We start from the raw sequence: 14,344 nt of genomic DNA, 5'->3' as shown, positions 1-14,344 counted from the left end.
TTCTATTAATTTATATTCTAGCATTACGTCAGCTAGCTATGGTAGTTATTAAAGACAATGAAATCTGAAAGGGGTCTGAAGATAAACACTTTTTATGATGGAATTCGCAAAAAGCGTGCAGTCCATTTATGAAGAAATTGTAAAATATCAATTATCATTAGATGGATTGCTTTATTAATAATAATAATAAAAAACCAAAAAGGGTTCTAATAATAGAAGTATTAGAACCCTTTTTGGTTCGACTTCGGCGGCACCACCGCCACGCCTATTTCTGCCTATTAAGAGTAGTGTTAAGCGCTGCTGTGATCTGATTTGAAGTGGTAAGGGAGACATACTTTTCCAAAGCGTTCCAGCTTAGTCCTCAGGGGTAGCGGCGCACCTCGAGGAGGAATCCAATCCTGGGGTTGATTACAGATGTCTTTGGGCGGCAGTAGCCACGTACTGTCGCCGTCTGCTACTCCAATATTATATAAAAAACGACATATTGTGCTTTTGAGATTATTGCGGAGAGTTCTTGTACCTGAAATCTTACAATGTTTACTATTAAAGCCATCTATTTTGTGTCCACTGTCCATCCATCAGATTGTAAAGCAGAATTGTTGGCATGAAGTGCCGCTGCAGTCAATGTTAGAATACCTCATATAGTATTTACGATCGTGATTACCAAACCCACGCACTACATACGCTCTACTCGACAATGAGATTTTCACATTACGATTCGCATTCAATTTGCATGACTAACACACGTTGTATGCAAGTAAAAATATAAGCTTTTGTGTGTGAATATTGTAACGGAATATCTAGTACAAAGAACAGAGATCTGCTGATATCTATACAGGCACATTCAGGAGAACCTAGACATAATATTATCGTGCGATCAACGAGCCAACAATAAATTATAACGGTTCATACAATTCTGTTTTATCAGTATTTGTCTACCACAATAAGTGTATGAGATGAATGGAAGCAGAGGTCAACGCAAGAAATAAATGACATGTATTCAGTTGAAATATTAATAAAACCGAAGGACTTATTGATATGGAGTATCCTTATCAATAAGCAAATATAGATAGTAACGTACACATTGTAAGTACACAGAAATTAATGTTGAATGAGAGGTCAATAACCGTTTGTCCTTGATGATTTTGATTTATACTCGTATTTACATGTTTCGGATATTGGAAATGAAAGATGTATTGTCTTTTGCTTTAAAAGCGAGAGCAAACTGGTAGGTACATGTCTGAGTTTTCTTAAAAAAAATGTGAGCCGCCACGGGACGCCTGGCAGATGTGAAACATTGACATTATTTTGTAAAAGTAATATGCAGAAAAGAACATATTGTGATAGGAACTAAATATGTCATAATGATAAAATAAAATATTACGATTTTTTTCCAGATAACGATGACTATTTATTGAATTCGATTGCGCATGGCGACGCGTCGCCACACCGTACACACTACTGCATATAGACTGTATATATATACCATCGTATAGCGTGCCACGCCAGAAATCGGTTTTACGTGTGGCTATAGATGTTTCACATCAAACAGTTCCAAAAAACATCAACAGCAGTCAATCAATCCCCCTAATTTCTGATTACCTACTTACTAGTACCTACCACTTACCTACTTTAATAACACAGACTAGCCTCGGGTTCGAACCTTGGACCCTTTAGATGAGAAGTTGTGGTCCAAATAGTAGGCAGTGATAGCCTAGTAGTTAAGAAACTCGGTTTCTCGATCAAGTGGTCCGAGGTTCAAATCCCAGGCACGCACCTTTGATTTTTCAAAGTTATGTGTGTATTAGAAATTAATTATCACTTGCTAAATAAAGGAAAACATCGTGAGGAAACCTGCATACCTGAGAGATTAATAAAAAAAAATCTCAAAGCTATGTGAAGTCCACCAATACGCACTTAGCCAGCGCGGTGGACTAAGGATTAGGTCCTTCTCATTATGAGAGGAGCCGTGCCCAGCAGTGGGACAGCAATGGGTTGATGATGGTCCAACTACTTAACTATTACTGCGGGACATTTTTGGATAAAAAATGATAATAACCTTATCATTAACATTTTCACAGGGTTCGTAGTATACAACGTGACATTCAAAGGGTCCAGGGCAAACACAGAATGCGTTGTGCAGCTCTTCGACAAGAACGAAACGCAAGTGGCCGCGTCGCAGGACTGCGCGGGGCTGCTCGAAATCGGCAACGCTAACTTCTGGTGGCCCTACCTGATGCACCCAAGTCCTGGGTACCTTTATACGTTTAAGGTAAACGAATTGGTAGACCCCAATTCTGAATTTACCTCATTTCAAAATAACTTTGAAGATACGATAATCTTAAAGCCGATACTAATGTTATAGTCTGCGCCAGACTTCTAGTCCGCTCTGAAGTTATACCCCTGAGTGAGAGCGGACAGCGGACAGGTGTCTGGGGGGTTCCGCCCTGTATTTGCCCCGCTAATATCTACAATTTGCTATTGGGACGCGACTCATTTCTATATTCGGAGCGGACTAGCAGTTGAGCGCGGACTCTACCTATATAATAAAATCTAGGATAAATATTTTTGTCTGTATTATATAATGTCTCTTATGAACTTTTGAACTATACCGAGAGAACGGCAGTTTTTGAAAAACTGACACTTAGAAACAATTATATCAAGTTAAAAAGACTTATAATGGAAATATCATTTATCATAAACTTTAAAAACAAAAACACTCAAGTAACATTAGATAATACTCAAAAAATTTAAAACTCCACAGGCGTCTCTAGTGGGACAGCATGGCGAAGTGATTGACACATACAGCCTGAAAGTGGGCATCCGTACGGTGACGTGGAGCAACACTACAGTGTACATCAACGATAAGCCAATCTATCTCCGAGGCTTCGGAATGCACGAGGATTCTGATGTGAGTTTTACTTTTTCAGGATTCCCCGAAAGTACAGATACCCGAAGAGTAAAAACGAAACCATATTACTAAGCCTCCCCTCTTTCCGCTTGTGCGCCTGTCACAGGGCTCTACCTCCTGAACCGTAATAGATAGACACTTCTATGGCTAATATATCAAATACTAAAAATTAAAACTATTGTGTTACGGAACCCTCCGTGTGCGAGCTGGACTTGCATTGGACCAATTAATTTTATAACATTGAAGTAGTAAATGAGCTTGCTAGTCCACCGTTGCTTGCGATGCCAAATGGCTACTACTACCATCTATAGATATTTGTAATCAACCGCAGACAAAAGTATGTATTTGTTACCCACACCCTTCAAACCAGAACACAGCAGCATTTATCCCTGCTGTTATTGGGCAGAAAAAGTCTGGCAGCAGTGCTGCCTGAGTCGAACCACTAAGGAAGTTATAGAACAACCACTTTCACCTACCACCAATACTATATTTATCTACAAAGTTAACTAACGTCAATTTACAGCTTCGAGGTAAAGGTTGGGATCCGGTGCTCTGGGTGAAGAACTTCAACCTCATAAAATGGATTGGAGCGAATGCCTTCCGTACCTCCCATTACCCTTACGCTGAGGAGATCTACCAAATGGCTGATGAACAGGGCATCATGATCATCGACGAGTGCCCTAGTGTTGACACTGAGTGAGTTGATTGGGTCTTTTACTTTTATCGATAGGTTATAGTCTCATTTCTAAGAATTTGACAACGAATTTGCCAAACAAAATAAAATACAGTGCTAGTCAATAACTCAACGATGATCTTTGAAGTTTGATTCCGTAACAGGGATACCTTTGTTGTATACTTACAACATAAAAAATAATACAAACGAAAAACATAAATAGTACATCGAAATAAAATCAAAACTTCTTATTTATTTCCTTATCGAGACATATTTATTCTATTAGCATACTATGTCCTACATAAATCGTCTATTCTTAGATCCAAAAGTTCATATACTATGTATATTCATTTTCACAATTGCCGTAATACAAACATATGAATAGACATAGAATCCCAGATTTATCATTAGAATCACTGCATTTAGTTGTCTACTAAGATCGTCTAGTCATACCTCGTAACGTTTCTTCCAGTATGTTCACAGCGACACTTCTCGCGAAGCACAAACAGTCCCTCACGGAGCTGATCCGCCGAGACAAGAACCACCCCAGCGTGATCATGTGGTCCATATCAAACGAGCCGCGGTCTGCTAACAGGAACGCTGATGCTTACTTCGGGTAAGAAACTAAATATCTATATTTACTAACGAAAACAGAATTTAAAAAAAAACAACGGGTTGCCGGCAGTGCCGGCAGAAGTGAAAACTACCCTAACCTAACCTAACCTGAATAATAAAATGTAGTGAATAAAAATGAAACTAACACCCTTTGATATATTTTTCTATGCTGACACCAGATGAAATCTTGACTTTTGCAGTTTGCTTTGCCGTCTTACGAATTTTCGATCAGGACACGTGATCTCGCGAGTTTAACATTTTTACTCATCACAAAAATTACACGACACCGCTAAAGAAGTTTTCGCTTCAAAAATAAATTGAGAACTTGATTTAAACTTTTTGTATGTGGAAAACACAAAGGTCAATGACAAGGCTAATAAGACTTACGTAAGGAATATTTTAGGATCCTTTGTATAAGCATTACTTTACCACGCTTCTTTAAAGCAGAACACAGCAGCGCACAATACTATTGTTAAGAGGAAGAACAAAGCTATATGACTTGCGTCATCGAAGTCGAAATACAAAATTCTATTATTCAACTCTATATGCATAATGACCATAACTTGTGAATAATATGTCAAATTTGTATTTATTTCAGTGAGGTAGTTAAACACGTAAAATCTATGGATCTTTCAAGACCTGTGACTCTAGCCATCGCCCAGAGCTACAGCCAAGACAAGTCGGTAAGTAGATAAACATAACCTAACCTAACCTAACCAATTACATCTCTACAACGAATAATAGCCCAATGGTTCGGCCTTTCAATCTGGGACTCCAAGGTAAAATTCGAAGGCACGTCTAATTTTTGGAAGATAGTATGTTAATTTTTAGTTTTTAACTATCTCTTGCTAACGGTGAAGAAGAATATCATCAGTTAAAAATATTCCCAAAGGTATGTATGAAGTCTAGCAATCTACACTTGGCCACTATACTGGACCGTAATGGTCTAATTCCCTCTAACACGGAGAGGAGATTGACTACTTGAGCCCAGCAGTGGGTTAACACAAAAAAACAATACATCTATGTGTCATTACATTATTACAAACAATACCCTCAATAAATGGCACACAAGAGTAAAGCGTGCTAAGTTCATTCCGCACCTGCGCTCTACATTCTAGAGACATGATCGTACTTCAAAAGGCATTCGTTTTGAATACGCACGCCTTTTCTACATGAGTTTAGCACGGAATTTACATAACTAGCATTCAATCACATGTCCAGAGGCACGATCGACACATCTCATACATCTTTATTTTTAGAAAAGTAACATCTGAGTAGAGAGTCACCCGATTTAAAGGTTTCTCTTATACTGTTGGACCATTTCGTAAACGTAAACTTTGTAATTGTTAACGGAGTTCCCTAATTAAAGAGGTTATTATGAAGTTAATTGTACTGTTTTCGCTTTAATTATGACTTGGTTTATGATCAGTAATTGGTTGGTAGGTCCGAGTATATGAAAAAAATATACGAGAGAATTCTATTATATAACAGATAGTAAAAGGTTCATTATCTGTCTCTAACGAGTATATTTTTTACGGTACATAATATTTTTAATGTAATGAAGTATATTTCATATTGCATAATATTGGGGTGCACTTCACTTCATTTCATTGGTACGCAAAAACCTATTATAATTATCTTACCTGCATACGTGAATTACCCCCCGCAGTTTTTTCGCACCCTGTATGCATATTGCATAGAAGGTGGTAGAACCCTTTATGGTTCGTCTCCGTCACCACCGCCACATCTATTTCTGCCTTTTTTTTTTTTTTTTTTTTTTTTTTTTACGAGGGGGAAACCTTCAAAAGGTACCCGGTGCCGTGGGAGCGACACAGGGTTATGTGGGATTTTTACCGCACTAAAACCCCCCCGGTGGCCTTCCTCTACGTTGCCAAGAGGACTCCGGGATCTCCTACGGAACGCAACCGGAGACCTCTGAACGCGTCGCCCCTTCGGGCTCCACCCAGGTAAGCTCCAGGACTCGCCACACCGTCTGGTGTTTACGACGGTATGCGACCACACACACCGCCGTCCTTCCCGGAGTTGCTTACCGGGCGGCTCGACCTCCCAATCTTGCCACCCGCAACCCCGGAAGCCCCCTTTTAGTCGCCTCTTACGACAGGCAGGGGATACCGTAGCCCTATTCTAGTCCCGGGACTACAGGGACACCGCGCCGGGAGGCGCTATCTGCGCCTTCGGCGCCTCCTTCTCCGCGCGGGATCGGTGCGCTCCCTGGCCCGTTCGGCGTCCTCCTTGGTGAGCATAACGCGCTCGCAGAATGCAACCACGCTATCCCACGCCTCGCCAGAACGGACCATTGCCGCGACGACAGCCTCCGGGGAGAGGTCTGGTCCTATCCGTTGCACCAGGATCCGCCGCTCGGACTGCCACGCTGGACAGTGCTCGAGCGTGTGCTGCGCGGAATCCTGGGCATGCCCGCAGTGGTGGCACTGCGCTGTCGCTTCCCTGCCTATTCTATGCAGATACTCACCGAAGCAGCCATGTCCGGTGAGCATCTGTGTCAGCCGGTAGGTGACGCATTTCCTCCTTTTGAGCCATGCTCGGAAGTTGGGCAGTACTGCACGGACTACACGTTGGCGTGCGCCCCGTGGCTCCTGTAGCCGCTCACGCCAGCGTCTTAACGCGCGCCAGCTGGCTCTCGTCCGAAGCATTTTAACCGTCTGAGGATCAGCCCTCTGGCGGAGACCGCGGATCTTAAAGAAGATCTCTGCGGTCATATCCGCCAGAATGTCCAGGGGCGGGAACCGCCCCAGGAGTGTAGCCGCCTCGTACGATATTGTACGGTACCCACGCGCGACTCTGATCGCGATCAAACGCTGCGCGGCATTCAATTTGGCCGCGCGGCGCCGGCAGCCCGACAGTCTTTGCGACCATACGGGTGCACCGTAGAGCGCGACAGAGTGCACGACACCTGCGTAGAGGCGACGGACTTCCTCCTTCGGTCCCCCGAGATTAGGCAGCAGTCTATGCAACGCACCCGCTACCTTATGAATCCGGGGGACGAGACGGCTAAAATGCTTGTCGAAATTCCAGCGGCTATCCAACACTAGCCCGAGATACTTTAAGTATCTGCCCACTTCAATGACTGCGTCACCTACCCGCACTGACATGCAGGGTGGTCTCACATTCGGCCTTAGGCCGTGGAACCATAACGCCTCGGTCTTGCTCGATGCTATGCGAAGACCCAAGGCGTTTATTTGGTCAACAACGCGTGCCACTCCCAGTTCGGCTAACCTCGCCGTCCTTTCATAGGACTCTCCCTCCGCCAGGACCAAGGTGTCGTCTGCGTAGCAAACGATGGTGACTCCTACAGGAAGCGCTGTGCGCAGCACTATATCGTATGCGAGGTTCCAAAGCAGTGGCCCTAATACTGACCCCTGCGGAACTCCGCACACGACGCCCCTTTCATGGACTCTTCCGTATCGGCCCGGATAGATGACGTTCCTGTCCGACAGATAGGCCGCCAAAACGTTTCGCAAATAGGGAGGCACCTGATGATGTACGAGGGCCTCCCTTATCGCTTTCCAGGGCAGAGAGTTAAAGGCATTAACTATGTCAAGACTTATTGCCAAGACTACTCTGCCTCTGGAAAAAGCCCTCTCCGTGAGCGCTCGGACGCGAAGAACGGCGTCTATTGTCGAGCGCCCAACGCGGAAACCGAACTGATTGTCGGACAGGTCCGGGCCAATGCACGATAGATGTCTGCTGACGCGAACGGCAATTATCCGCTCGAAGATCTTTCCTGCCTCATTCAGCAGACATATCGGCCTGTAGGACGCTGGTGAGTCCATGGGGCGACCCGCCTTGTGCAGGAGCACCATCTTCGCTACCCTCCATTGCGCAGGGAACTTCCCAAAACGAAGGCAGTTGGTAAAGAGGCGCCGCAATCTTTCCCCCAACACGGGCAACGCAACTACCCAAGCCTGACCTGGGATTCCGTCTGGGCCTGGGGCAGTGTTTTTCGCGGCCAGCCGTTTTACCGCCCACTCCAGCTCAGCCTCGGTAACATTGTGCGTCTCTGACCACACAGACGGGACCAATACTCCGTTCACGGCATCAGGGCCATCCGAAGGGCAAGGAATCAGGTTTTCCATGACTTCTGCGACAAAGTCGGGATCGAGGGTCTCTGTCAACGGCGGAACCCGTGGGCGCAGCTTGCCTAACACCATTCTATACGGGCGTCCCCACGGGTCCCTGTCCAGACCATCCAATAGTCCCGACCAACTTCGAGACTTGCTGTCCGAGATAGCAGCCTGAAGTGCCACAGTCGAGTCACGGTACTCCCTGTACCTTTGCTCCTTCTCTTCGGCACTAGTGGTCCGACGCCTGCGGGCGCGGGTGTACCTGCGTCTGGCTTGCAGGCAAGCCGTACGCAGCTGCACAATATGTTCGGACCACCAGTATACCGGCGCCCTTTTGCCGGATCGAATCCGCGGCATGGCAGCGTCGCAAATCGAGGCCATGTCCGCCTGGAGTCGGGCAGCTTGTCGCTCGAGGTCTGCATCTTCGACGGCAGTTCCGGACCAGTCCACGACGTGGGCAGCGGCGACGAGCATGTCTCGGTCCAGCCGCTTTAAAGCCCATCGTCGCGGGAGTCCTTCGCCCTGACGGCCAGTGTGAACCGGGAGCCTTAAAGTCACGTCGAACAGGATGTGGCGGTGGTCTGACAGAGTTACTATTTCCTCCGCCACTCTCCAGCCCGCTGCCAAGCGCTCGGCAGAGGCAGTCGCCCACGAAAGGTCCACGATCGACTCCCCCTGCCAACGCACGCACGTGCTGACCGAGCCCCGGTTCAATAGGCGCAGGTCCAGTCCCGCCGCCCAATTTAGTACAGCCTCACCCTTAGCGTTATCGCTGCCACAACCCCAAGCCCTGGAGTGGGCGTTAAAATCTCCCAAGAGAAACACGGGTCGCAGCAAGCAGCCACGAACACACCTCTCCACTCGACCCAGGTACGACTCGTACTCTGTCAAGCTACAGTTGGGAGATATGTAACACCCCAGTACGGACAAGGGACCCCACTCCACTGCGACCAGACCCCGCTCTGCGTGGACTTTGGAGCATGGAGGGTCTCCTTCGCCGCCTGCCCAGTATATCGCAACAGAGTGCGAGTCGTCCCGGAACCACCGAGGATGATCAGGAACGTTATAGGGCTCCGCCACCACTGCCAAAGAAACTGAACACTCCGCAAGGCATTGCTGGAACAAGTCCTGCGCCCTGCGGCAGTGGTTCAGGTTCCCCTGCAGTATTTTAAGTGACGGAGACCTATACATTATGTGTCCATCACTTCCTCTGGTGGGCAATGGGACGAAGCGCTGGCATGCGCAGGCCCATCTGCCCGTGTCGAAGTGGCAATCGTGGCCACTTTCTGGTTTCCGCCGCTGCCCCGTGTTCTCCTTTTCGGAGGCTTGCAGTTCCTGCTGCCGAGACGATGGTCCGATGGACGACCCAGGTCAGCACACAATGCGCACTTTGGCGCCCGTGCCCCGCATTGGCTCGCCTTGTGATTAGGCTCACCACATGCGTAGCACAGAGCGCTCCTGTCCGTAGCGCTAGTGCACTGGTGCCTGGCGTGTCCCATCTCGAAGCAGCGGTAACACTGCAGCTGCCTGAGAGGCAGCACCTCCACTCTGGCCGAGACCCAGCCTACAAGAATCCGCTTCGCAGTGGCCAGCTTGCGGACGGCCGTAAGTGGGCAACGCACCCATGCCGTCCCCAAAGCCGTAGGCCTCCTGCGGATTTCGCCGACTTTGATGTCGCTAGCGAGGCAGCCGCACATTGCAGCGATGGCGTTAGCGACATCTTGTTGGGTGACGGAATCGTCTAGATCCATCACCCTGGCCTCGCCTTGCTTGCTGGGTCTCGCCACTTTGGCGCCCATTTCTGAAACGGCCTCCTGCAGCCTGTTTGCAAGGGCATCGGCTTTTTCAGCGCATCTTTCCCCAGCCACTTCCAAGAGCAAGCCACCGTTTAAGGCTCTCTTCTGTCTGATTTCGGCAATTCCCAAATCAGGCAGGTTTATCCGGCTCTTCGCCGTCGACATCACCTGTGCATAAGTGATGACTGAGCCCTCGGGAACTGTTACCGTGACTGCCGCTGATTTTGGCAGTCTCGGGAGCCTCTGCTTTTTAGCTGCTTTCTTTTTCGTCCCTGTCCGAGCTGGTTCGGGCGTCTTAACGGCCAACACTGCAGGTTGCCGGTGAGCGGCACGTTTGGTACGCTCCTGGCTTGGCGATTGCCTCCGCACTGTCTCAATCTGAGGAGAGATGCGTGCCTTAGATCTGGCCTTCCGCCCCACAACTTTGGACCAGGCAGGCTCAGTCGAGGTCGACGCGGCCGGCGGCGGCATCGAAACTGTGGCCGACTCTATACGCCTTGTTGCATCGGGCGTGGCTTTCTTCCCTAGGGGAGGCCTAATGGCTCTGTCTGGGAAAAGTTCATCCCTAAAGGACGCTAGTTTTTTGTCAATCATGGACCCAATCTTATCCATGAGAGCATCCTCTCCGATCCCAGCCCTCCTCGCATCAACTCGGGGCGGCGCCTGGTTTTTGCGTAGCTGGTTCAGCTCTGCCGTAAGGGCCTCCACCCTACCATTTAGGCCAGCTAGCTGAGAGCGCAGCGTGGCATTCTCTTTCTCAAGGTGTGCAGTGGCAGCCCGCTGCACAACCTCGGTTGACGCCGCCTGAATTTTGCGCACAGCGACACGGATGGCGCGCACCATGTCCCCTTTTAGGTTGCGGGACTTATCCGCGACCTTTTCTATGATCTCTAGGTTCTCTATTATTCGAGAACCTAGGACGTCGGTGTGCTGTTCTACCATTTCCCGGCTCAGTTCCTCAGTAGTAGGGAGAGAGGCTTTCGACCTAGTTTTCGCCACTGGAACCAGGGGATCCAAGAAGTCGTCATCTTTGCCTGAACGGGGCTTTACAGACTTCTTCTTGGGCCGCTCGCCTTCGCTATTACTTGTCGGCAGCGCCCTCTTCCGTGCGGTGCTCACCGACGTAGCTTCTGACTGTCCCGACACAGTCGACATTATTGAGCTGTCTGACAGCTCATCAGCGTCACATGATAAAGCTGATTTAGGTGGGGCTACTGCCTTCCTCCTAACCGGCCGAGCCTTCCTCGCCGCCGTTTCTACAGCGGGCCTTTTGTCCATTTCACTTAGCGTCTCGGTGTCCGTTAAACGTTTGCTGTGGTCGAGTTCACGAAGATCGACGGATTGCCGACCTACGAGGCAATTGCTGCCCCCCCCAGAGTACGAGGGGCTGCCCTCCGCCGTGGCAGAGGGGTGGGATTCTCCCTTGCGGGTACCCACCTGGGGACTACATTGACAATTGACCTTATCCATATTGCGTCTTTTTTAAGGGGTGAGCTCCCCTGGGTCGCTCTTAGTCTGGTCCTTCACCCTTTGCCTTCCGGTATGAGTAACTCTGCCGTATAGCCTCAGGGATCATAAGGACACGCAAGCCCCCCCACCACGACAAGGTGGCAACCCATTGGGGGGGACATCTATTTCTGCCTAGTGACGCAATGTGAAGCACTGCTGTGTTCTGTTTTGAAGTGTGTGGTAAGGGAGACATACTTTTCCGAGGCATTCTAGCTCAGTCCTCAGGGGTAGCGGCGCATCTGTGGCCGACCTCAGGTAGGAAACTAATCCTATCTGGGGTTGATTACAGATCCCCATGGGTGGCAGTAGCCCCTTACCATCAGGAAGTCTACATGCTGGTACTACTCGTATATTATAAAAAATAAATTTTTGCAAAGTTTATAACAAAAAACGTTACCAGGGCCAGCACTTGGACGTGATCAGCTTCAACCGGTACAACGGGTGGTACCTGAACACGGGGTCGCTGCTGAACATCGCGGCGTACGTGGCGGACGAGGCCACGGCCTGGCACCGCAAACACAACAAGCCCGTCATCATGCTGGAGTACGGCGCGGATACCATCGCTGGACTGCACCTGGTATGTTACCAGATAAGTTTGCAAATGATAAAATCCTTCGTGGTTTGTCCCCGAGATACCACTGCCTGATAAATTCACTTATAGCAGTAGTGTAGAGCCACTGTGTTTTAATTTGAAGATTGTAAGAGAAAGATACTCATACGATGCGTTCAACTTAGTCCTCAGGGATAGCAACGTATCTGTGACTGACCTTAGCTGACTAAAATCCTATCTGATGTTGATCCATGGGCGGCAGTGGCCACTTACCATCAGGTGTACTGAACTCGTTTGATACTAAATACAAAATTCAAGAAATATAAATACGAAAAAGGACTTCATTCTTATACTTAATACACTATGTTAGACCGTATAGGATATTTGTGAGGTTGCAGTAATACAAATGGATTGATTCAATAATATCTAAAAGGCGAAAATAAAATACAATATTATCATTTAAAAAGTTTCTAATTGACAATTATGTATTTTTAAGTTGCCTGAATACGTGTGGTCAGAAGAATACCAAGTGGCGTTGATGTCTGAACACTTTAAGGCTTTTGACCGACTTCGGCGCGCAGGCTTCTTCGCGGGAGAATTCATCTGGAACTTCGCAGATTTTAAGACAGCACAAAGTAAGTATTAAGTGCAATATTACTAAAGAAATTAAATACAAAAGGATATAGAGCGGTCGGTCTATTATTACAATAATACTAGTTGACCCGGCAAACGTTGTGTTGCCATATAAATAAAAAATAGCCGCCAAAATGAAGCGAAAAAAATTTTTCGATCGTAAAGCACTCTCTGATGCTTTGCATCATGAGTCGTGCAAAAATTAAGGGCGAACCACCCTTATCACTTAGGGGCATGAAAAATAGATAGTAGCAGATTCTCAGACCTACTGAATATGCATATAAAATTTGGTGAGAATCGGTAAAACCGTTTCGCAGAATTTTATATATAAGATATGGTTCAGTGTATTCCACTGTTGTAGATCCTTGAGATACCGAAAAATTATAATCAAATTACGTTTGCACGATTCTTCTATAACTCCTATATATATGACCTTCTAGATTTGCCACTATGGTACTTAGATATACGAGAACAAAATAAAAATGTATGAACTGTTCCACAGCAATAACAAGGGTAGGCGGCAACAAGAAGGGCATATTCACGCGGGAGCGGCAGCCGAAGGCCTCCGCGCACCACCTGCGCGCGCGCTACCTCGCGCTCGCCGCGGCCGAGGCCGGCGCGCCGCCGCCCGACCCGCCCCACTACGTCAGCGACAACCGCCCGCCACACCACGAGGAACTATAACCGCAAACTGACGTCTTACGCTGTTTGTCCACCGACCGCCGATACCGAGCCGATACCGATAATTAATGACGGCGCCGAAGTAGCGTACATACATTTACTATAGCAGCTTGTCCACCGAACGTCCGTCACCCGAGCACCGTCATCCCATAGTAAATGTATGCGTACGCTACTTCGGCGCCGTCATTCATTATCGGTATCGGCTCGGTGACGGTGCAGTGGACAAACAGCGTTAGTCCAAAAAATAAAAAATTGAAATAAAAACACTTTAAAACACTTTCTACACCCACAGCCCCACTCTAGGATTCCCTGAGTCGTGGGTGCCGTTGACACACACATAGACAAATAGCAAACACCCAGACCCAGAAACAGAAATCTAAATTCATTTAGATATCTGTCTGGCCGGGGATCGAACCCGGGACCCTCAGCGCGTCAGACCGGTATGGTAACCGCTCCGCCACGCGGGTCGTCTTTAGATATCTGTCTGGCCGGGGATCGAACCCGGGACCAATAATACCTCGACTTACGCTACCCCAACGCGAATTCGGAGTTAAGCGATTTTCAAATCTCGTCGATTCTCCTTTGATTTGAGCATCCACAACTCCCGATTATAAATAATAAGCTTTACAGTTATTCGAAGTTATTCGTTATTCGAGTTAGAAGTCAAAACATTCGAAATCATACCATAAGATGCTATTTACGTGCATACCCCGACTTACGCAAATTCGACTTACGCGGTTATCACTCGGTCCCACCAATCGTGTAAGTCCGAGGCATTACTGTACTCCCGACCAGAATAGCATGTGTTCAAACCGCCCAGGGAGCAAACTGAAATTGTATCGCCCCTAAAACTTACTGCCAAGGGTGCAAGAT

General features: G+C 47.6%; 1 protein-coding gene across 3 annotated transcripts in view; it reads left to right on the top strand.

Moving 5' to 3' along the window:
* Nucleotides 1-14,084, top strand: part of LOC140757515 (beta-glucuronidase) — a 65,109-nt gene extending 51,025 nt beyond the window's left edge. For 2 of the 3 annotated variants that reach the window (XM_073093264.1, XM_073093263.1), the window contains exons 6-13: nt 2,082-2,272; nt 2,765-2,911; nt 3,435-3,607; nt 4,057-4,200; nt 4,798-4,882; nt 12,008-12,184; nt 12,654-12,792; nt 13,293-14,084. In XM_073093264.1, the coding sequence (XP_072949365.1) occupies nt 2,082-2,272; nt 2,765-2,911; nt 3,435-3,607; nt 4,057-4,200; nt 4,798-4,882; nt 12,008-12,184; nt 12,654-12,792; nt 13,293-13,474 (1,238 nt within the window). In that variant the 3' untranslated portion in view covers nt 13,475-14,084. The remainder of the gene's footprint in view (nt 1-2,081; nt 2,273-2,764; nt 2,912-3,434; nt 3,608-4,056; nt 4,201-4,797; nt 4,883-12,007; nt 12,185-12,653; nt 12,793-13,292) is intronic. The other variant, XM_073093261.1, reaches the window with a different exon arrangement.
* Nucleotides 14,085-14,344: the final 260 nt, after the last annotated feature.

The sequence above is a fragment of the Epargyreus clarus genome, unplaced genomic scaffold (assembly GCF_041222505.1).
Source record: "Epargyreus clarus isolate Ecla_fem2 unplaced genomic scaffold, WU_Ecla_fem_2.2 ptg000004l, whole genome shotgun sequence".
In the NCBI taxonomy this organism is placed as follows: Eukaryota; Metazoa; Arthropoda; class Insecta; order Lepidoptera; family Hesperiidae; genus Epargyreus; species Epargyreus clarus.
The sequence above is the reverse complement of the archived record's forward strand: the minus strand, read 5'-3'. Positions and strand labels throughout refer to the sequence as shown.